Genomic DNA, 23,761 nt, shown 5'->3' with positions numbered 1-23,761 from the left:
GAAATTGAGGAGGTGAAAGAAAGCTGCAGCCGGCGATCCGTCCTTGAGGAGTTAGTGGACATGGACATGTCCTCTCGCTGGCGATCCATCTGTGAGACGTGGACAAGTCCTCTCGCTGGCGATCCGTCAGTGAGACATGGACATGTCCTCTCGCTGGCGATCTGTCCGTGAGCAGGAGTTAATGGACTTTATTTAATGTGTCACAATTGTGAGAGAACATGAGAAGGTGAAAGCAGAGCTGCAGCCACAATTGCATGCGCGATCTGTCCGTGAGGAGTTAGTGGACATGGACATGTCCTCTTGCTGGTGATCTGTCTGTGAGCAGGAGATAATGGACTTTATTTAACATGCCACAATCATGAGAGATCTTGAGGAGATGAAAGCAGAGCTGCAGCCGCTATTGTGCACACGATCCATCCATGATGAGTTAGTGAACATGCATATGTGCTCTCGCTGGCAATCCGTCCGTGAGGAGTGGGTGTGGAAGCTTTGCCCGCTTCTTCTTCTTCTGTGGTTTTGAAGCTTTACTGCCAGGAAAGTCCAGCGGGATGAATAAAATCTAACAAAGCAGATATGGACTGAGAAAAAGCCTAAAAGGATTTTTCACCCTGGCGTTGGGTTGTGTGCAATTGCGGAGGCTTGGTGTACAGTCGCGCAGTGTTGCATAGACTTACATACAGTAGCGGAGTGTTGGGTAGACTTGTGTGGAACACCGCATCCGGTGCACTATGCCAAAAGTCTGAAAAATTAAACCTACTTAATTTCTTGCATCCATTTCATGGACCCCTTTGCGTACCTCAGAGTATTGCCACATAGGGCTGCATAAACTCGGCGGAGGGCTACATAAGCTCAGCGTAGTCGGTGCGCAGCATTATACAACTTTGGCCCGGTGTGAAAGGGGCTTTACAGGACCGCTATCATGCCGGAGCATTTACCTTTGAATACTAATTTCATAATCTCCCAGCAATCTCCATTGTAGCATAGGGGAGGCTGTTAATCACCCTAAACACTGCACAAGTCAGCCATTGTTGCTGACTTCTTGCTCCTGTCCTAAAGGAGATTTGTAAAAATATGACTGAGCACCAGTTATAGGCTCCATGTAGTTCGGTCGTCCGCTTGCCAAAAGCCATGACAGGCAAGCACTAATTGAGTGTGTTGCCAGGATGGGTGTTTTTGAATTTACTTAGCTTTGAATTGAAATACTGATGGAAAAAGAAATTGATCTAATATTTTCAGAGGTTTTGTGTGCATTGTGGCAGTTTTTGAATACAGGGCTGCAGAACCTCCCTTTGTGGATGGATTTCTATCAAAATGTATTTCCATGTTCCGCTTATTTTGTCATATAAAACTGCAGGGTTCTCTCCAGACAATGGAATAATGGCGCCACATGACTAAGTGGTCATCTTGCAATGTTTTAGCGTGAGACTTGGTGGGAATCTGACCACACGCAAACCCATTTTTGCAGGGAAATTTCACATAAACAAATTCAGCTCTTTACTTTATCCTGTTTGCATCCAGATGACACAAACCATGTCAAAACGCAAGCGTTACACAAAGCCCGATGATCAGACGATGATCTCTGAATTTTTGTTTTGCCTTTGCAGTGATGATAGCCACCCTGGCTACCCATGTAGCCAAAAAAAAATATCCCAAGGCACGGGGCACTGCGATCGCTGGTCTGGGGAGGGGGCATGCCCACGCCAAGCCGCCACGGAGGCTGAGACCCAGTGGCGCCAGCAAAAAAAATTCTAAGGGTGGCTAGTGGGGTCTAGGCAAAATCTTAGGGTGGCATACCCGACCAAAAAAAAAAAAAAAACCTATTTGATATACTGAATTTACAGTATATTTATATATTTAAACACTGACTTTTTTATTATTGCAATCACACTTTAATTACATTAACTTAATATATTTGGGCTATTCAACTATTCATGACAGAATACAATGACTGAGACAAATTTGACAAGACTGTACTGTTATTGTTTCTTGTTGACTAACAGGCCAGCATCCGGGTATGGAGGGCACCCTATATCACTGTTTGAAGCATCACAACTAAATCAGTCAATGACCTAATATTAGGATGATGCATACATCCAAGATCCAACCCATGATTCACAATTTTAAGGTGAAAAAAGAGCTACAGACAGTTTTTAGAATAGTTAACTTGTTCAGCGAATGAGTTCTTTTGAACTAGTTAATGCACAACGCCGAGGCCAATGGATTACTGCTGGTGTTATTATCTTAACAGAAACATCCAATTCAGTAGCAGAACGTTACCTGCAGGCCCAGGAATCGTTGCTTCATCGTGTGCACCTTCTGTCCCTGTTGTCTCCCTGGACACATCCTCACTGCGTACTTCATAATGTCATAATTGTTTAGAAACCAGTCACCATTTGCTTTATTATACATCTGTGTAGTTAATAAGTAAAATAATCTCCACGGACGAGTCGCTCGCGCGCACACGTTGCATAAAAGAGAAAGAAACTCCGCTCCTGCTGCTGCGGGGCTGCTGCTCGCTCCAAAAACTCTGTCATGATTGTGTTTAGAAACCAGTCACCATTTGTTTTATTATACATCTGTGTAGTTAATAAGTAAAATAATCTCCATGGACTATTCACTCGCACGTAAAATACAAAGAGGAAGAAACTCCGCTGCTGCGGGGCCGCTGCTCACTCCAACTCTGTCATAATTGTGTTTAGAAACCAGTCACCATTTGCTTTATTATACATCTGTGTAGTTAATTAATAAAATAATCTCCACGGACGATTTGCTCGCGCGGGCACATAAAAAAAAAAAACGCTGCTGCTTGCTCTTCCCCAAAAAACTCTGTCATAATTGTGTTTAGAAACCAGTCACCATTTGCTTTATTATACATCTGTGTAGTTAATTAATAAAATAATCTCCACGGACGATTTGCTCGCACGGGCACATTAAAAAAAAAAAAAAAAAGAAACTCTGCTGCTTGCTGTGGGGCTGCTGCTTGCTCTTCCCCAAAAAACTCTGTCATAATTATGTTTAGAAACCAGTCACCATTTGCTTTTTTATACATCTGTGTAGTTAATAAAATAATCTCCACGGATGATTTGCGCACACGTAAAAAAAAAAAAGAAACTCCGCTGCTTGCTGTGGGGCTGCTGCTTGCTCTTCCCCAAAAAACTCTGTCATAATTGTGTTTAGAAACCAGTCACCATTTGTTTTATTATACATCTGTGCAGTTAATAAGTAAAATAATCTCCATGGACGATTCACTCGCGCGCACGTAAAATAAAAAGTGGAAGAAACTCCGCTGCTGCGGGGCTTCTGCTCACTCCAACAACTCTGTCATAATTGTGTTTAGAACCCAGTCACCATCTGCTTTATTATACATCTGTGTAGTTAATTAATAAAATAATCTCCACGGACGATTTGCTCACGCGCGCATGTAAAATAAAATAAAAAAAACTCCGCTGCTTGCTGTGGGGCTGCTGCTTGCTCTTCCCCAAAAAACTCTGCCATAATTGTGTTTAGAAACCAGTCACCATTTGCTTTATTATACATCTGTGTAGTTAATAAGTAAAATAATCTCCATGGACGAGTCGCTCGCGCACGCACATTGCATAAAAGAGAAAGAAACTCCGCTCCTGCTGCTGCGGGGTTTCTGCTCGCTCCAAAAACGCTGTCATAATTGTGTTTAGAAACCAGTCACCATCTGCTTTATTATACATCTGTGTAGTTAATTAATAAAATAATCTCCACGGACGATTTGCTCACGCGCGCATGTAAAATAAAATAAAAAAAACTCCGCTGCTTGCTGTGGGGCTGCTGCTTGCTCTTCCCCAAAAAACTCTGCCATAATTGTGTTTAGAAACCAGTCACCATTTGCTTTATTATACATCTGTGTAGTTAATAAGTAAAATAATCTCCATGGACGAGTCGCTCGCGCACGCACATTGCATAAAAGAGAAAGAAACTCCGCTCCTGCTGCTGCGGGGCTGCTGCTCGCTCCAAAAACTCTGTCATAATTGTGTTTAGAAACCAGTCACCATTTGTTTTATTATACATCTGTGTAGTTAATAAGTAAAATAATCTCCATGGATGATTCACTCACGCACACACGTAAAATAAAAAGAGAAAGAAACTCCGCTGCTGCGGGGCTGCTGCTCACTCCAACAACTCTGTCATAATTGTGTTTAGAAACCAGTCACCATTTGCTTTATTATACATCTGTGTAGTTAATTAATAAAATAATCTTCACGGACAATTTGCTAGTGCGTGCACGTAAATAAAAAAAAAAAAATCTAAGGAATCTATATACATCTGTGTGATTGATGTTGCTTGGGGGGAAAAACATGGACTTGAATAACATTAAAATGATTATCATTATTATTTTGAAGTTACATTATTTTTTTGTTTGATTTAACAGTTGCATCAGTTTTAAATGACTTAAGCGGCAAAAGACTTTTCATTGGCAATAGTTATGTCTTTAAGTGTATTATTTACTAAAAGTAGAAAGGGTGCAATTATAGATTTGTTTTGTAAAACACACTTAGAATTTGATAAATGTACAATGAAAGCAGAATTAAAGTTAGTTAATGCTGACAGTCGATCCATTTGCGGAAACATATTAGACAGTATATACAAGCAGTGATGGGCACAGCTAACTAAAAAGTTGGCTTTGATAACCGCTAATTCGCTAAGTGAAAAGTTAGCTTTTATAATGATAAACCGATAAACTGATTAAAAAAAAAAAAATTAGCGGAAGCTACAGCTAACCGATAACCGCTAACTTTTAGTATTGACTGTGATATACTGTCAGCTACTAACAAGCCAGTTTTGAGTTTAAGCACCACGGATGGTTCTGAGTAGAATCAAAGGCAATCACAAACAATGAGTCAGAGTTTCTGTCTTTGTGCACCCTGCCTACTGCAGTAAGGAACAGTCATTTACATTCACAGCATACAGTCCGCCAGACGTGGGCAAAAGGCATAAACAGAAAAGCAGGTTTGACTTATGGTTTGATTTAAAAACCAAACTAATTCCGGACGGTTTATTGATATTAACGTTAACTCTGTCATTTTTACAAAGTGAAAATATCACAAATATCTTTTAGTTTTAAACTAATGCACTAATTCTGAAAGTTTGAGCATTAAAACTCACAGATGTCAAAAGGTATTATGGGAAATTGAGCCTCATCATCACTGGTTGGTTGTGTGTTGGTTTTTACAAAAAAATCTGTATTTGTAAATATGTTTTAAAAAAAGGCATTTGCAAAGCAAGGCACCAAATGGTGACTGTATGAGAGTTGGATGCTTACTTACACTCCCATCCAGTAGATAGCGGTGTTGTATGCATTTTGGGTCAAAATGCATAGAAATGTCCACAGCACAAATCTCACAATAAGAGTGCAAAAGCAGTCACTTTATCTCAGTCTTCATGTTCCCACCTTTAAACATAAGGATAAACACCACAACTGGTTATGATGGCCCCTCCCAAAACACACCTGTTCACCATCTCAATGTATTCACTGTAAAGTCCACAAAAAAAACGATTTTGAGCTGCAAAAAAATCTGCTTTTGCAATTTGTGTCAATAAAGGGTCTGAGGGGGCTGTCCCTCACATGAAGTCAACAAAGTTGACTTTTCTGGCAGGTTAACATCAGTATTTTCATAATTCTTTATTTATTTAGAATAGTTAGGTCATTTGACATTTCATTTAACAGAGATAGGTGCTTTAACATGAGTCTTGTTCTAATCTGTTCAGTCAGGATGATGCTGATTCACTTGCTCGTGAGTACATGAAACACAGAGAACATCAAAGAGGGAAAATACTGACAGTTGGTGCACCTTCATCGAGCTGCCTGAAGGTAATGGACACTGAACTGAATACAGTGCTGTGGAACATAAAGGCCAAATGGGCATGAAATGACAAAAGTTTTCTATTTTACATGTAAATACGAGGTCTGTTAGAAAAGTATCCGACCTTTTTATTTTTTTCAAAAACCATATGGATTTGAATCACGTGTGATTGCATCAGCCAAGCTTGAACCTTTGTGCCCATGCGTGAGTTTTTTCACGCCTGTCGGTTGCGTCATTCGCCTGTGAGCAGGCTTTGTGTGAGCACTGGTCCACCCCTCTTGTCGTTTTTTTTATTGTGAATAAATGTCTGAACGATTTGGAGCTTTGCTGCATCAATTTTTTTCCAGAAACTGTGAGAGACCTCCAGGTGGACACCGTTCGGAAAATTAATATGGCTTTCAGGGACGATTTTATGGGGATTACACAGATTAAGGAGTGATCCAGACGGTTTAAAGACCGCCCACAACTGCTGAGAGCACGCCGCGCTCCGAGCGCCGATTGACAGGCTCAAACCCCGCTGAAACAACCAGATCATTTCCAACGTGAAGGCTTTGTTGATCCGGGACGTCGTCTGACTTTCACAAAAAGGCAGAAGGCGTGGATATCAGCACTTTTTCGGCACATTCCACTGTTACAGGAGTTTTTTTCATGGAAAGAAAAGCGGAGGGATGCGCCATGGAGCCGTTCATTACGCGGCACAAAACCACCTCCGTGTTGGTCTCACAGGACGGCTTTCAGGTGGATTTCAGACGGCTGTCGGTTGCTTTTCAGTCGTGTGATTATCCGAGAAATTGAGCATGAGCTGTACATGCCCCAACATGTCCTGTGAGGCTTCATCACGGCGTTGCTTTGCGCCATGCGGCTCCACCGCGATGCGCGGAATTCCGCTCCTCTTTCCATAACAAAAACTCCTGTAGCAGTGGAATGTGCCGTTCATTTCTAAACTGGACGCTGTCTTGATCCGGTATGTCGTCTGACTAGCACAGGAATTGTGAAAAGATGTGGACATCAGCACTTTATCGGCACATTGAGACAGACGTGCGGAGGAGTTCCACTCGTCGCGGTGGAGAACAGGACATGTTGGGGCATGTCCAGCTCATGCTCATTTTCTTGGATAATCACACGACTGAAAAGCAACCGACAGCCGTCTGAAATCCACCTGAAAGCTGTCCTGTGAGACCAACACGGAGGTGGTTTTGTGCTGCGTAATGAACGGCTCCGTGGCGCATCCCTCCGCTTTTCTTTCCATGAAAAAAACTCCTGTAACAGTGGAATGTGCCGAAAAAGTGCTGATATCCACGCCTTCTGCCTTTTTGTGAAAGTCAGACGACGTCCCGGATCAACAAAGCCTTCACGCTGGAAATTATCTGGTTGTTTCAGCGGGGTTTGAGCCTGTCGATCAGCGCTCGGAGCGCGGCGCGCTCTCAGCAGTTGTGGGCAGTCTTTAAACCGTCTGGATCACTCCTTAATCTGTGTAATCCCCATAAAATCGTCCCTGAAAGCCATATTAATTTTCCGAACGGTGTCCACCTGGAGGTCTCTCACAGTTTCTGGAAAAAAATTGATGCAGCAAAGCTCCAAATCGTTCAGACATTCATTCGCAATAAAAAACGACGAGAGGGGTGGACCAGTGCTCACACAAAGCCTGCTCACAGGCGAATTACGCAACCGACAGACGTGAAAAAACTCACGCATGCGAACGAAGGTTCAAGCTTGGCTGATGCAATCACACGTGATTCAAATCCATATGGTTTATGAAAAAAATAAAAAGGTCGGATACTTTTCAAACAGACCTCGTACATGGCTTTGTCTCATAATAATAATTTTTTATTATAATAAAAGTACCCTAACAAATACTGCTTTTATTCTATTAATTTTAGAATCAGAAAAGTTTTATTGCCATATGAGTGAACAAGTTCACAACATTAGGAAATTGCTGCGGTACTTGGTGCTTATGCTTGGTGCTTGGTGCTCCACTTTATCCGGAGTCGGGTCGCGGGGGCAGCAGCTCAAGCAAAGCCGCCCAGACCTCCCGATCCACACACACCTCCCCCAGCTCCTCCGGGGGACCCCCAAGGCGCTCCCGAGCCAGCCGAGAGATGTAGTCCCTCCAGCGTGTCCTGGGTCTTCCCCGGGGCCTCCTCCCAATGGGACGTGCCCAGAACACCTCTCCAGCGAGGCGTCCAGGGGGCATCCGGAGAAGATGCCCGAGCCACCTCAACTGACTCCTTTCGACGTGGAGGAGCAGCGGCTCGACTCCGAGCTCCTCCTGAGTGACCGAGCTCCTCACCCTATCTCTATGGGAGCACCCAGCCACCCTGCGGAGGAAACTCATCTCGGTTGCTTGTACTTGCGATCTCGTTCTTTCGGTCATGAGCCAAATCTCATGACCATAGGTGAGGATTGGAACGTAGATCAATCGGTAAATCGAGAGCTTTGCCCCCCTACTCAGCTCTCTCTTCACCACAACGGTCCGATACAGCGACCGCATCACTGCAGATGCTGCACCGATCCGTCTATCGATCTCACCCTCCATCCGTCCCTCACTCGTGAACAAGACCCCGAGATACTTAAACTCCTCCACTTGAGGCAAGGACACTCCACCGACCTGAAGAGGGCAAAGCACCTTTTTCCAGTCAAGAACCATGGCCTCAGATTTGGAGGTGCTGATCTTCATCCCAGACGCTTCACACTCGGCTGCAAACCGCCCCAGTGCACACTGAAGGTCCTGATTTGACGAAGCCAACAGAACCACATCGTCCACAAACAGCAGAGACGAGATTCTGTGGTTCCCAAACCAGACCCCCTCTACACCCTGGCTGCGCCTAGAAATTCTGTCCATAAAAATAATGAACAGAACCGGTGACAAAAGGAAGCCCTGGCGGAGGCCAACGTGCACTGGAAACAGGTTTGACTTACTACCGGCAATGCGAACCAAGCTCCTGCTGTGGTCGTACAGGGACCGGATAGCCCTTAGCAAAGGACCCCGTACTCCCGGAGCACTCCCCACAGGGTGCCCCGAGGGACACGGTTTGAACGCCTTCTCCAGATCCACAAAACACATGTGGACTGGTTGGGCGAACCCCCATGAACCCTCGAGCACCCGATGGAGCGTGTAGAGCTGGTCCAGTGTGCCGTGACCAGGACGAAAACCACACTGCTCCTCCTGAATCCGAGGTTCGACCATCGGTCGAATTCTCCTCTCCAGTACTCTGGAATAGACCTTACCGGGGAGGCTGAGGAGTGTGATCCCCCTATAGTTGGAACACACCCTCCAGTCCCCCTTCTTAAACAGAGGGACCACCACCCTGGTCTGCCAATCCAGAGGCACTGTCCCCGATCGCCACGCCATGTTGCAGAGGTGTGTCAGCCAAGACAGTCTCACAACATCCAGAGACTTAAGGTACTCAGGATGGATTTCATCCACCCCAGGAGCCTTGCCACCGAGGAGCTTTCTAACCTCGGTGACTTCGACCTGGGTAATGGATGAGTCCGCCTCAGTCCCCAGTCTCTGCTTCTTCGGAAGACGTGACGATGGGATTGAGGAGATCCTCGAAGTACTCCTTCCACCGTCTGACAACATCCCCAGTCAGGGTCAACAGCTCCCCACCCGCACCGTAAACAGTGCTGGTGGAGAGCTGCTTCCGCCTCTGAGGCGTCGGACGGTTTGCCAGAATCTCTTCGAGGCCGACCGATAGTCCTCCTCCATGGCTTCCCCGAACTCCTCCCAGACTCAAGTTTTTGCCTCTGCGACCGCACGGACTGCGGCACACTTGGCCTGCCGGTACCTGTCAGCTGCCTCTGGGGTCCCACCTACCTACAAAGATAAATAGGACTCCTTCAGCTTGATGGCATCCCTTACTTCTGGTGTCCACCACCTAGTTCGGGGATTGCCGCCGCGACAGGCACCAGAGACCTTGTGACCACAGCTACGAGCGGCCGCATCGACAATGGAGGTGGAGAACATGGTCCACTCGGACTCCATGTCTCCAACCTCCCCCGGGATCTGGGAGAAGCTCTCCCGGAGGTGGGAGTTGAAGACCTCGCTGACAGAGGGTTCCGCCAGTCATTCCCAGCAGACCCTCACGATACGTTTGGGCCTGCCAGGTCTGACCGGCTTCCTCCCCTCCCAGCGGATCCAACTCACCACCAGGTGGTGATCGGTCGACAACTCTGCCCCTCTTCACTCGAGTGTCCGAGACACGTGGCCAAAGGTCAGATGATACGACTACAAAGTCGATCATCGACCTCCGGCTCAGGGTGTCCTGGTGCCACGTGCACTTATGGACACCCTTGTGCTCGAACATGGTGTTCGTGATGGACAAACTGTGACTAGCACAGAAGTCCAACAACTGAAGACCACTTGGGTTCAGATCGGGGAGGCCGTGCTTCCCGATCACCCCCCTCCAGGTCTCACTGTCGCTGCCCACGTGGGCGTTGAAATCCCCCAGGAGAACAATGGAGTCCCCAGTCGGAGCGCTATCTAGTACCTCTCCAGGGACTCCAGGAAGGTCGGGTACTCTGCACTGCACTACACGGTGAGAGACTTGTCCCCGACCCGAAGGCGTAGGGACGCGACCCTCTCGTTCACCGGAGTGAATTCCAACACATGGCGACTGAGCTGGGGAGCAATAAGCAATGCGACCTCAGCTCTCTGCCTCTCCCCGTGGGCAACGCCAGAAAAATGAAGCGTCCAGCCTCTCTCCAGGAGTTGGGTACCAGAGCCCAAGCTGTGCGTGGAGGTGAGCCTGACTATCTCTAGTCAGTATCTCTCAACCTGCCGCACAAGCTCAGGCTCCTTCCCCACCACCGAGGTGACATTCCACATCCCAACAGCCAGGGGCTGTGAGCATGGACCGGCCACCTGCCCTCGACCGCCACCCCAATCCTCTCTGCACCAGACCCCCATGGCCCCCTCTGCAGGTGGTGAACCCACAGGAGGGCGGCCCACGTCGCTCTTTCGGGCTGAGCCTGCCGGGCCCCATTGGTTAAGGCCCGACCACCAGGCGCTCGCGCGCAAGCCCCAACCCCCAGGCCTGGTTCCAGGGTGGGGCCCTGGCTCCGCCATACCGGGCGACGTCTCAGTCCTTGATTTTTTTACTGGTCATGGAGGCCAGGAGGAGTAGTAAACCAAGTAATATATAATGAAACTTAACACTATAGCAATGTTACAAAATGTACAGAATGTATGAGCTAAGATAAATAAATGGTGATAGCAAAAATCTAGAGTTCTAAAAGTTCTTGTTGATGAGGCTAACAGAGGGGAAAAAACTGTTCATATGGCGGGAAGTTCTGGTCCGAAGGGACCGTAGCCTCCTGCCTGAGGGGAGGAGGTCAAAAAGGCTATATCCAGGGTGAGAAGGACCGGCTCTGATCCGACCTGAACACCCCAGTGTCCTGAAGGTGTACAGGTCCTGAAGAGATGGAAGGTTGCAGCCAATCACTTTCTCTGCAGAGCGTATAATGTGCTGTAGTCTCTGTATGTCCCTGGTGGTGGCTCCAGCATACCATACGGTGAGCATGGACTCGATGATGGCAGTGTAAAACTGCACCATGATCCTTGCTGGCAGGTTGAATTTCTTCAACTGCCGCAGGAAGTACATCCTCTGCTGGGCCTTCTTGATAACAAAAGTAATGGTGGACTCCCACCTGAGGTCCTGGGTTAAAGTGATTCCCAGGAAACAGAAGGTGTCCACTATGGTGATGGGGGTGTCTGCCAGGGTAATGATGGGGAGAGGGGCTGTGTTCTTCCTAAAGTCCACAATAATCTCCACTGTCTTCTCGGTGTTCAGCACCAAGTTGTTATAGCTGCACCAGGACACCAGCCGTTGGACCTCCAGCCTATAGGCGGACTCATCCCCATCAAAGATGAGTCCGATAAGGGTGGTGTCATCTGCAAACTTGATAAGCTTGACAGACTGGTGATCAGAGGTACAGCAGTTAGTGTACAGGGAGAAAAGGAGAGGAGAGAGGACACAGCCCTGAGGAGTACCGATATGGTGGTCTGGGAATCCGAGACATTCTTCCCCAGCCTCACGTGCTGCTTCCTATCCTTCAGGAAGTTGGCAATCCACCTGCAGGTAGAATCAGGCACGTTCATCTGGGAAAGCTTAGCCTGGAGAAGATCTGGAAGGATGGTATTGAAGGCAGAGCTGAAGTCCACAAACTGGATCCTAGCGTAGGTTCCCGGGGAGTCCAGAAGCTGCAGAACGAAGTGCTAAGCCAGGTTGATGGTGTCATCCACAGACCTATTGGCTCTGTAAGCAAACTGCAAGGGGTCCAAGAGGGAGGCCGTGAGAGATTTGAGGTGGGACAGAACCAGACGCTCAAATGACTTCGTGACTACAGAAGTCAGTGCCACCGGTCTGTAGTCATTGAGTCAGTGATCCTCGGTTTCTTGGGAACAGGAACAATGATGGTGGTTTTGAAACAGTCAGGCACGTGGCAAGCCTCCGTAAGGAGTTGAATATGTCTGTAAACACTGGGGCAAGCTCATTAGCACAGTGTCTCAGAGTGGCAGGTGAGACACCATCTGGCCCAGGACCTTTGCGAGCTTTTCCGTTCAAAACTGCTTTCGCACCTCATCTTCATAAATATGCAGAGCTGTGAGGGTGGGGAGAGAGGAGGGGGGCTCTGGGATGGAAGTCCTTGATATTGTGGGCTCCACTAAACTGTGGTGGGTGGGGGAGGTGGGAGAGTGGATGTCCATGCTGGATGTGTGCTGGGTATGTTGCTGGGACTGGAGGAGGTGTGAGGGCTGTTAAACTGGCCATCAAAACGACAATAGAACTCGTTCAGTCTATTTGCAGTTTGTAGGTCGTCTGTGAAGTGGGGGTTTTAGGCTTGTAATTGGTAATCTGCCTGAAACCTTTCCACACCGAGGCTGGATCATTCTCTGAGATCTGCTGCTGGATGTTCTCAGAGTAGTGTGATCTAGCAATGCCCACTTCCTTGCTAAACCTGTACTTGGCCTCTTTGTAGTAATCTTTGTCCCCACTTTTAAAAAACCTCCTCCTTATCTAACCACAGCTGTTTCAGTTTGGGAGTAAAATTTGTCATTGTTATAACTCACCCTGGTGCGTGATGGTACAATGCTGTCCTTGCAGAAGTGGATATACGAAGTCACAGTGTCCGTATACTCATCCAAACTCTCACAAGCAGACCTCATTGAGTCCCAGTCTGTGGTTTCAAAGCACTGCGCGCAGCTCCTCCACAGCCTCAACGGTCCATTGTTTAATTGTCCTCACTACAGGTTTAGAGAGCTTCAGCCTCTGTCTGTACGCGGGGATCAGATGGATCATTATGTGGTCAGAGAGGCCGAGCGCAGCGCGAGGCACTGCGTGATAAGCCCCGCTTATCGTGCTGTAGCAGTGATCCAGTGTTCTCTCCTCTCTGGTCGGACATTTGATATACGAGGTCTGTTAGAAAAGTATCGGACCTTTTTATTTTTTGCAAAAACCATATGGATTTGAATCACGTGTGATTGCATCAGCCAAGTGAGCAGGCTTTGTGTGAGCAGTGGTCCACGCCTATCGTCGGATTTTTATTGCGAATAAATGTCTGAACGATTTGGAGCTTTGCTGCTTCAATTTTTTCCAGAAACTGTGAGAGACCTCTAGCTGGACACCATTCGGAAAATTTAGATGGCTTTCAGGGACCATTTTATGGGATTACACAGATTAAGGAGTGCTCCAGACGGTTTAAAGACTGCCCACAGTGTCTGAGAGCGCGGCGCACTCCGAGCGTCGATCGACAGGCTCAAACCCCGCTGAAACAACCAGATCATTTCCAACATGAAGGCTTTGTTGATCCGGGACGTCATCTGACTTCCACCAAAAAGGCATAAGGCATGGACATCAGCACTTTTTCGGCACATTCCACTGTTACAGGAGTTTTTTGTTTTTTTGTTTTCATGGAAAAAGAAACGGACGGCTGCGCCACCGTGCCACTCATGGCGCGGGACAAACCACCTCCGTGTTGGTCTCACAGGATGGCTTTGAGATGGATTTCAGACGGCTTTCGGTGCTTTTTAGTCGTGTGACTATCCAAGAAATTGTGCATGAGCTGGACATGCCCCAACATGTCCTGTGAGGCTTCATCACGGCGTTGCTTTGCGCCATGCGGCTCTGCCACGATGCGCGGAATTCCTCCGCATGTCTGTCTCAATGTGCGGAAAAAGTGCTGATGTCCACGTCTTCCGCAGTTTCTGTGCTAGTCAGAGGATGTCCCGGATAAAACACAGCGTCCAGTTTAGAAATGAACAGCACATTCCACTGTTACAGGAGTTTTTGTCACGGAAAGAGGAGCGGGAGGAATTCCACGCGTCGCGGCAGAGCCGCATGGAGCAAAGCAACGCTGTGATGATGCCTCACAGGACATGTTCGGGCATGTCCAGCTCATGCACAATTTCTCGGATAGTCACACGACTAAAAAGCCACCGACAGCCATCTGAAATCCATCTCAAAGCCGTCCTGTGAGACCAACACGGAGGTGGTTTTGTCCTGCGCCATGAGCGGCATGGTGACGCATCCGTCTGCTTCTTTTTCCATGAAAAAAAACTCCTGTAACAGTGGAATGTGCCGAAAAAGTGCTGATGTCCACGCCTTATGCCTTTTTTGTGGAAGTCAGACGACGTCCCGGATCACACAAGCCTTCACGTTGGAAATGATCTGGTTGTTTCAGCGGGGGTTTGAGCCTGTCAATCGGCGCTCGGAGCGCGGCGTGGTCTTTAAACCGTCTGGATCACTCCTTAATCTGTGTAATCCCCATAAAATCGTCCCTGAAAGCCATATTAATTTTCCGAACGGTGTCCACCTGGAGGTCTCTCACAGTTTCTGGAAGAAAATTGATGCAGCAAAGCTCCAAATCGTTCAGACATTTATTCACAATAAAAAAACGACAAGAGGGGTGGACCAGTGCTCACACAAAGCCTGCTCACAGGCAAATGACGCAACCGACAGGTGTGAAAAACTCATGCATGCGCACAAAGGTTCAAGCTTGGCTGATGCAATCACACGTGATTCAAATCCATATGGTTTTTGCAAAAATAAAAAGGTCCGATACTTTTCTAACAGACCTCGTATTGTTTGTATTTGGGAAGTTCCTGACTCAGGTTGGCTTTATTTACGTCCCCAAGTATGATGATTAGTGAATCCGCGGACATACCCGGTATGTCTCCGCGTATGTCCGCTTGTATTCCACTGTTCCATTATTTGATTTCTGATCTGTGATGTTTGTAATTTTGTATTTTTCAGGAATTTCTCAGCATGGGCAACTGACTTTCAGGATGAACTGACACACCAGCTACATTCTATAATCTTGGACTAATTTGTTTTGTTTTGTTTTTTTAATGCTTACATGAATATATAGCTTTCAGTTGTACATGTAATATTTGAATAAATTCTTTTCAGTATTAAGATTTTGTCAAAAAGTCCTTAAAAAATGAAGTTCACACATATACAGTTGGATAATAAACACATTTTTAGTGTTTTGGAATTTCCCCAGAATTAGTGACCAATAAAACACCAAAATACTGATTTTAAAAACAAGTTTATTTTAAAACATCACAGAACATCTATAGAGGAAGAAGGTCCTTTATTGTCATTGTACATACCACAAAATCTGTCCTCTGCATTTAACCCAATCTGTTTACAGTTAGACACAATCCAACCACTAGGATCATTGGGCAGCCACAGTCCAGTGCCAGGGGACCAACTCCAGATGTAGAGACACTACCTCAGTCAGGAGCAGTAAGAGACCCTAAATAAGCATGTTTTTGATTTTGGGAGGAAACCCATGCAGACATGAGGAGAACATGCGACTTCCACATTAAAAATCCCAGGTGGGAAGCAATCCCATGACCTTGCTGTGAGACACCAGTGCTAACCACGAAGTCACTGTGCCGCCTAACTGAGCAGGTCGGTTGATATCAAGATGCTTTCACAACTAAGTGGATTCATCTAAATTAGACAGTGGCAGTTCCAATCAGTACGGAACTGAGAAGTTAAGGTCTTTTTGCTGCTTAAATGGTTTCAACAATCGCAACCCAACCTGAACATGACATAATCTTTTGACTGTCCTGTTAATTTCAGGTCCACACAACTTGGCAAACTGATGTATATATTTAAATCAGGTAAATCCAACTGATTTTTTGCTTCAATGTAAATGTTTTATTGTAATATGTGTTAGCAACCAAAGTGTCAGAAAATTCTAAAATAAATATTTTTGATCAGTAGTAGGAAGTCTGACTGGAGAAAATATTTGAACATGTCATGTTTTGTATCCTGAGCTTCCTCTTGTGTTTGCCATGGTAGAACACTATGTCTACACATTGTTAAATGCAATATTTGGAGGTAATGTACACTCACTTGATTAAGGGATTAAAAACAGCTTTGTTGAGAAAGAAAACACTTTAAAATTTATGTACAGAAATACAAAATGGTACATTTTGCAAGTGCTGTCAAGTATTTAAAATATAACACAATGCTGAAATACTTTGGCCGTATGAGCATTGTCTTTATAATTTGCAGTTGTTTAATTGTATCTGAGTGCAAACTATATATTGTTATTTCCACTAATTATTAAGATCCTATTGTCTTATGTACATTTGTACATGTTCAGTCAACCCATCTATTTGTCATGTGAAGATTTCAAAGGACCACAATGGAAATAAGCATTTATGCTTTATTGTGTTATCCGTGTATCATTGATACTTTCAGCTCTGTATGTTTAGGCTAAATGGACTGCATTTATGTTGCACTTTCCATCTGCATTAGATGCTCAAAGCACTTAAAGGCTTCATTAAACAAACAACAACAAAAACAGTTTATCATCCTTGACATCAGAAAAAGTGATGAGCGTGGGTGGATTTTTTTTTTTTTTTCTTACGTAACAGGCAGGGGCGTCGAAAAGGGGAGAATTAAGAGAAGAACTCTAGAGGCCTATGATTGACAGGGACCCAGAGAGACCCCTTGTACAATTTTAATACTGACAAATAATGTGACACTCAGTTATAAACTTCCGGTCATACATATATTTATTTACAATGTACTGGCTAACACTGAGTTTATTTGTTGTGGTAACATTTCTCAACGCTCACCCCCGTATTATGTAAAACAGTTCAGTCCACTTGCTGCTCTGTCAGGCTGCTGCAAAAACTTCACAGCGAGTGCAAGGGCAGATGGGCAAGACAGCTCCGAGTTAAAAAAAAAAAAGCTCAGACAGGAGGAGAAAGAAGTGAAGGGTTGCCAGAATATCACCCATTTCTTTCATAGGCGAGGTGGGTCTGTGATGAAAAATTCTGGATTGTTATCCTGTTGTCTGTTCCTAACTTTATCCATACACTAGATAACTTTTCTTCCCCCATATCAGCTCAATTTTGAAGAAACTCAGAATTTATGCATTTCACTGTTTAGTTAAATCAGTGCAGGCAAATGTTTAGCAAGCTTGCTCAAAAAAGGACACTTATGTTCTGCACAGTCTCCCCCTCCCCACCTGAACAAGTCCAGGAACCCTTGAGGTGAGCGGCTGTGTTAATTTGATTATTATGAAGAAAAACATTAAAGTGAGACAGCATTTTAGGGCCACATTGATTTGTTTTCTTTTCTTTTAGACTTTTGAGAATAACTCCTATTACGAGAATAAAGGTGTAATTTACAAGAAAAAAATTGTACTATTACGCGAATAAAGTGTATTTATACAAGAAGGGATAAACCTGCAGGAATACCCGTTCCAGCCGTCTCCTCCATGAAAGGTGATTTCGGGAGCTATTAATCGCTGGAACGACACACGAACTCTGTGTGGTTCCTCCTCAGCACTAGACACATTTTCTTGCAATTCTTTTCAAAGTTCTGATACTAATGATAATGTGGTGCACATCAGTCAAAAGATGAAGTTCCTTATTTGTAAAACCTACATTGAAGCACCACAGATCTCATTTTGAGATGCAGTTTTTTTCCTCATAAAACTACAACTTTATTCTCAGTCTTAAAAAAAAAAACCCTCAATGTGGCCCTAAAACACTCGTATTAAAGAATAAAAACATTTCTGAAATAAAAATGCCTAGAGTCTATTCATAGTAGGAGGACTTTGGAGATGCTGAACATTAAATATTAAACACAAAAAAGTAAAGAGATACAAAGTGGTTTGGCAATATGACCATTCTAATGATTATCTTATTTGAGCCGAGACCATTTCATTCTCGAATCTCACTGAATAAAACCTTGATGGAAAAATAGCATGAATGAAACACTTCCACACTGTTTAAGCCTGTAAGAGCTCTATGCATGTTTATTATTGATCATTAAAGCTGAACCAGCATTTCAGTGCAAAACATCAGTTTACACACAAAACTCCCCATTTAGATATCAATGATGGAGGTCTGTGGCCTGCTTAGGGTTTACTTTTCCTTGGATTCTCTTACTGAATAACATCCCTTATATACATATACAAAACCACTGAAGATGGTGCATTCAGGAGCATTCCTAGAAGCTGGAGTTTGCAGCGAAATTTCATATTACTGAAAGTTACACAAGGAACAATGTTTCTTAAGCCTCCATCACCAAACCTGCTGACATGGGACAAGCCAGGACACCAATGGGACAAGTGGGTCTCTCATTCTACTTGTCCTAGAAGTCCTTGAAAATGCTTCAAGTCTGTCTGGAGTTTTTTTTTTTTTAAGCTTTTAATGTCGAGGACTTTTCAAATGAATATGAACAGCAGCTAAAATGACCGAACTTGTACATTAAAAAAAAAAAAAAAGTTATTTCAGCTTGAGTGGTTCTTAGACCTTAGGTCCTTAGTTGTGTAGTTATTTTTAATCACCCTTACGTTATCACTCCTGTCCTTGGCCTTGAGTTGGATCAATGAACCCTGTGTTCTTATTTTCACTTTGTACTCACTCGTTCACATTGGGGTCCACTACCAAAACCTACTGAACTACTGTTGGGTTTTGTGACGGGATCGTGCTGAGAGAGGGTGCGACTAAAGGCCGGAAGGCACCAAAAGGCGAGCTGGATACGTGTATGTTAGTGCGGGGTCAATGTTAAAAGCCTGAAAATGATCATTAATTGACGATGACCTACATGTATTGACAATGACGACCTTTGTAGATGTAACATAATAGACTTACAGGCATGTTGGAATGAAGATTTTACTTGTAGGGCCAACTTTAAAAAGCTTACGAAGTTGCACTTATTTATAACTAGCTGAGTTACCCGTTCTACGTGCGGTTCATAGAGATGAATTTTAGCCATGTCGTATATTTCATGTCATTTTAGTTAAGGCACAGTAAGTTGCATTCCAATGTGTGCATGTTGTCATCGTTAATTTTCATGGAGAAATTTGTGACATTCTTGAGACTCAAGTAAATGATGATAAAAGGTGATAGCATGTCATATCACTGCAATGCTCTGGCATGCCGTACACAGCAGGTACATTATAATTGAAAAGGTGGCTTTAATGGGCACACGGCGAGCATTGGCCTGTTCGGACTGTAATTAAAGTGCACCCTAGCCAGCTGCTACTACATAGTAAGTAAAGTGTGATGCTTGCTACCTGACCTGAGTACCACGTGAACTGTGAAAATAAGGGCTCCAGTGAGAGGGTCGTGATTATGGCTGACCGTGTGTGTGTGTGTGTGTGTGTGTGCGTTCATGCATGTATGCTTTCAATCTAAGGACCCACTGCCCCAAAAGCAAGTTTGGTGTGGACTGCTTAATTACTGTGTCTGTGCATAGTGAACGAACATGGGGTCAGCTTTATACAGTTGTATGTAAAAGGTTGGGCACCCCTGATTTCCATGATTTTCCTTTATAAATCATTTGTTGTTTGTATCAGTAATTTCAGTTAAATATCATATAGCAGATGAACACACTGATATTGAGAAGTGAAATGAAGTTTATAGGCTTTACACAAGTGTGCTGTTGGGAAGGTGTCGTGACACAGACCCACAACAGGGGGCGTTAATGAAGGGACAATGGAATAGCCAAAAAGTAACAATTTAATGTTGTGAAGCGCACAACGAAGTACAGACAAATACAAATATTGCGGAATATCAATCAGACACAAGGTGACGTGTGGCAGGCTCGAAGATAGACGTCTGGTGCGAGAAGAGCCGGATCCCACACAGCTTCCACCACCAACGCATCTGAAGAACACCGGAGCCGCCAAGCCCTGCTCCCCAGGTGGCCACTGTCTTCAGCAGTCAGACCCAGTACTGCTGGCAGAGAACAGAAACAGTTCTTGGATGAGTGTGAGTTCGCACACTCAGTAATCCCACAGTCTGTATACAGTTAGGAGGGAGAACCTCCACCTCCAATAACACACTCAGACAGCTCCTGAGACAACCACTTATCTGGGTGGGGTGGGAGGCGAAGCCGTCGCAGTCCACACCAAACGCCAACTCAGCAGACAAGGAATCCGTCCCAGGAAAACGGCTGCAAGAGAGATCAGACTAAAGCTCTTAAGGTACAACAGAGAATTACCTGGTTGGTAGAAGATTTCTCGGCGAGGAGGTGGAGTTGCAGTCCGGCCTTTGTAGTGGTGGTGATGAGTGACAGCTGGTGTTGATAGGTGACAGCTGTCACTTCCAGCGGCTCTGACGCCCTCTCGTGCTTGGAGCCCGCACTCCAAGCAGGGCGCCATCTGGTGGTGGTGGGCCAGCAGTACCTCCTCTTCAGCGGCCCACACAACGTGCAATAATTATTTAAACAAAATTAGGCAGGTGCATAAATTTTGGCACCCCAACAGAAAAAAATGCATCAATATTTAGTAGATCCTCCTTTTGCAGAAATAACAGCCTCTAAACACTTCCTATAGCTTCCAATGAGAGTCTGGATTCTGGTTGAAGGTATTTTGGACCATTCTTCTTTACAAAACATCTCACGTTTTGTTTTCGAGCATGGACAGTCTGCTTAAAATCACACCACAGATTTTCAATAATATTCAGCTCTGGGGACAGATGGCCATTCCAGAATGTTGTACTTGTTCCTCTTCATGAATGCCTTAGTAGATTTTGAGCAGTGTTTAGGGCTGTTGTTGAAAAATCCAGCCCTGGCGCAACTTCAACTTTGTCACTGATTCATGATCATTGTTCTCAAAAATCTGTTGATATTGACTGGAATCCATGTGACCCTCAACTTTAACAAGATTCCCAGTACCTGCATTGGCCACACAACATGATGGAACCACCTCCAAATTTTACTAGGTAGCAAGTGTTTTTCTTGGAATGCTGTGTTCTTTTTCAGCTATGCATACCGCCCCTTATGTCCAAATAACTAAATTTTAGTTTCATCAATCCACAGCATCTTATTCCAAAATGAAGCTGGCTTGTCCAAATGTGCTTTAGCGTACCTCAAGCAACTCCGTTTGTGGCGTGTATGCAGAAAAAGCTTCCTCCGGTGGCATGGCCGGGGTGGTGAGGCTCCAGCCCCCCCCCCCCCCCCCTCTTGGTGGGCCCTGCCGGCGCCCTGCGTGCTTCCCTCGGGTGTGGGGTAACTTCCTGTGCCTCTGTTGGAGGGCGGGGGGTGCATTCCGGCGTCGTCGGGCCACTCCCTTGTTGTTCCGTCGTGCTGCCGCGGTGGCTCTGGTGGCTGCCCTTCCTGGCCCCTGTGCCCTTCCGCTTCCCTTTTTCGCCTGGTTCCTCCTGGGGCCCTGCGTCCTGGGCCCTTTTCCGTTGTCGCTTGCGGTCGGCCATATGGCTTCCGACGCCAGAGTGGTCCATGTCTTATGGTAGGGTTCTGTACTTTTATCTTGGCCAAACACACAGCCACAGTAGTGATCGGATATAAAGCTGTGATCTGGGTCTCTGTGTGTGGCTGGTCACGTGTTCGTGGCCAGCACCACAATTCGGTGCTCTCAAGGGGATCAAGACTCTGTTGTCCTAGATTAGGGAATAAATGTTCACTAACTAGACAACAGACTGTCGCTGTCACTGCTTGTTCATGTGTGGTGGTTGTTCCGGCATACGAGGCAAATTGGGGCACTGTCTCCTCGGTGTCTCACTTCAGTTACTGTCTTCACCACTTGTCTTTCATTTTTGTCTGTCTTCGTGTTGTTTTGGTGGTTGGTCCCTCCTGATCGAAGTTGTCAGTCGGCTTTGAGTAGGATTTTATAGGGTGATCGGGAAGGGCGGATGGGGGTGACACACGCACACCACATTCACTCACGCACTACATACCTTCTGTCCTGCAAGAATAAATTGCATATATGTGTATTAATGTTCATAAATAGTTCTGCCAGTGTGGCATTTACCATTACTAGATATGCAGACAGGGGGAGAAAAAAAAAGAAAAGGCTTTCTCTGCATTACAGCATCGCTTTGTGCAAAGTACGCTGTATAGTTGAACAATGCACAGAGACACTATCTGCAGCAAAATCATGTTGTAGGTCTTTGGAGCAGGTCTGTGGGTTAACTATGACTGTTGTCACCATCCTTCGCTTCAACTTATCTGAGATATTTCTTGGCCTGCCACTTCGGGCCTTAACTAGTACTGTGCCTGTAGTCTTCCATTTCCTCACTATGTTCCTCACAGTGGAAACTGACAGCTGAAATCTCTGAGATAGCTTTTTGTATTCTTCCACTAAACTATGATGTTGAACAGTCTTTGTTTTCAAGTCATTTGAGAGTTGTTTAGATGCTCCTATGTTGTCACTCACTGGAAGAGATGCAAACAGGGGAAAAATTTGCAAATGGCCAATTTAAATACCCTTTTTCATGATTGGATTCACCTGTGTAAGAAGGTCAAGGGTCAATCAGCTTACCAAACCAATTTTGTGTTCCAATAATTAGTGCTAAATGTATTCAAATCAATAAAATGACAAGGGTGCCCAAATTTATGCACCAGCCTAATTTTGTTTAAATAATTATTGCACACTTTCTGTAAATACTAGAAACTTCATTTCACTTCTCAAATATCAATGTTTGTCTGTGTTACAGCCATAATAGAAAATAGTGAATAATTTAATTTGTACTGCATAATGTTTAGTTTTAATATTTGTAAATACTTACTGCTACTTATTTAGTAATGTTATTTTCTGAAGTTTAATATTGCTTAATTTTATTAAGATATGCATGACGTCACTCTTTGCTGAAATAAAAACTGTTTGAGTGACGAAGAAGGTCAGAGCGCAGCAGTCTTTGACCGAGACGAGACGTGCATGACTACAGTGGAGAAACTTTCGGTTTGATTTTACCCTTTTTTTTTATCTCTGTAATGTGAACGGTTTTCTTTAGTAAACAGTTTAAACTTTAACAGGTCTCGCGTCATGGACTTAAGCTCAAAGAACTGGTCATAAAACAAGAATTGAAGAAACTGCACCTACATTAGTCAAAGACTGGCTCATGGACGACTTGTGGTGGAACACAAGTTGCTTCTAGAGGAAAAACGGAGCCTTCATCTACCCGACTGCATTCTAAAGGGAGGTAAACAGAATTTCATTGAAGTAGACTGTTCTACCGGTCTTTACCGATGCGTTTAAATGCCTTTCATGTCTGAATGCTAAGATGAGCATGCTACAGTAACCTTGTCCATTCCTGTTGCTATTGGAAAGTAATGCTGAACTCGTTTTCATAGAAGTTTGATATTTGAATGCTTGTTGCACTCTGAATGTGTCTTATCACAAGAGATTTGTGAACATTTAGAAGACAGAGAAACTGTCGAAGTTCCAGTGAATGCAGACAGTTGATGTGCACTAGCATAAAATAGCCAAAATGGCAGATGACTCAGCAAATGAAAACGTGGATTCCGCTGCTAGCCAGAAGAGGGCGCCTAAGCCCACAGAATCAGCCAAAGAAGACAAGTTGAATAGGCTGCGCAATAGGAGACAAGGGAAATTGGCATTGCTCACTCAAGATACGTGATATTCAGCAAATGAAAGAAGTTGAAGATAATGTGGAAACAATTACAACTGAAATGTCACATGGCTTT

General features: G+C 44.9%; 1 protein-coding gene across 1 annotated transcript in view; it reads left to right on the top strand.

The window, feature by feature from the left end:
• kntc1 (kinetochore associated 1) overlaps positions 1 to 15,250 on the top strand; it is a 98,375-nt gene extending 83,125 nt beyond the window's left edge. The window contains 2 exon segments of the mRNA XM_034170370.1: positions 5,740 to 5,842; positions 15,089 to 15,250. Coding sequence (XP_034026261.1) covers positions 5,740 to 5,842; positions 15,089 to 15,112 — 127 coding nt within the window. The 3' untranslated portion in view covers positions 15,113 to 15,250.
• The last annotated feature ends 8,511 nt before the right edge of the window (positions 15,251 to 23,761 follow it).

This window comes from Thalassophryne amazonica, chromosome 5 (assembly GCF_902500255.1).
Source record: "Thalassophryne amazonica chromosome 5, fThaAma1.1, whole genome shotgun sequence".
In the NCBI taxonomy this organism is placed as follows: domain Eukaryota; kingdom Metazoa; phylum Chordata; class Actinopteri; order Batrachoidiformes; family Batrachoididae; genus Thalassophryne; species Thalassophryne amazonica.
This window is presented reverse-complemented; position numbering and strand designations above follow the sequence as displayed.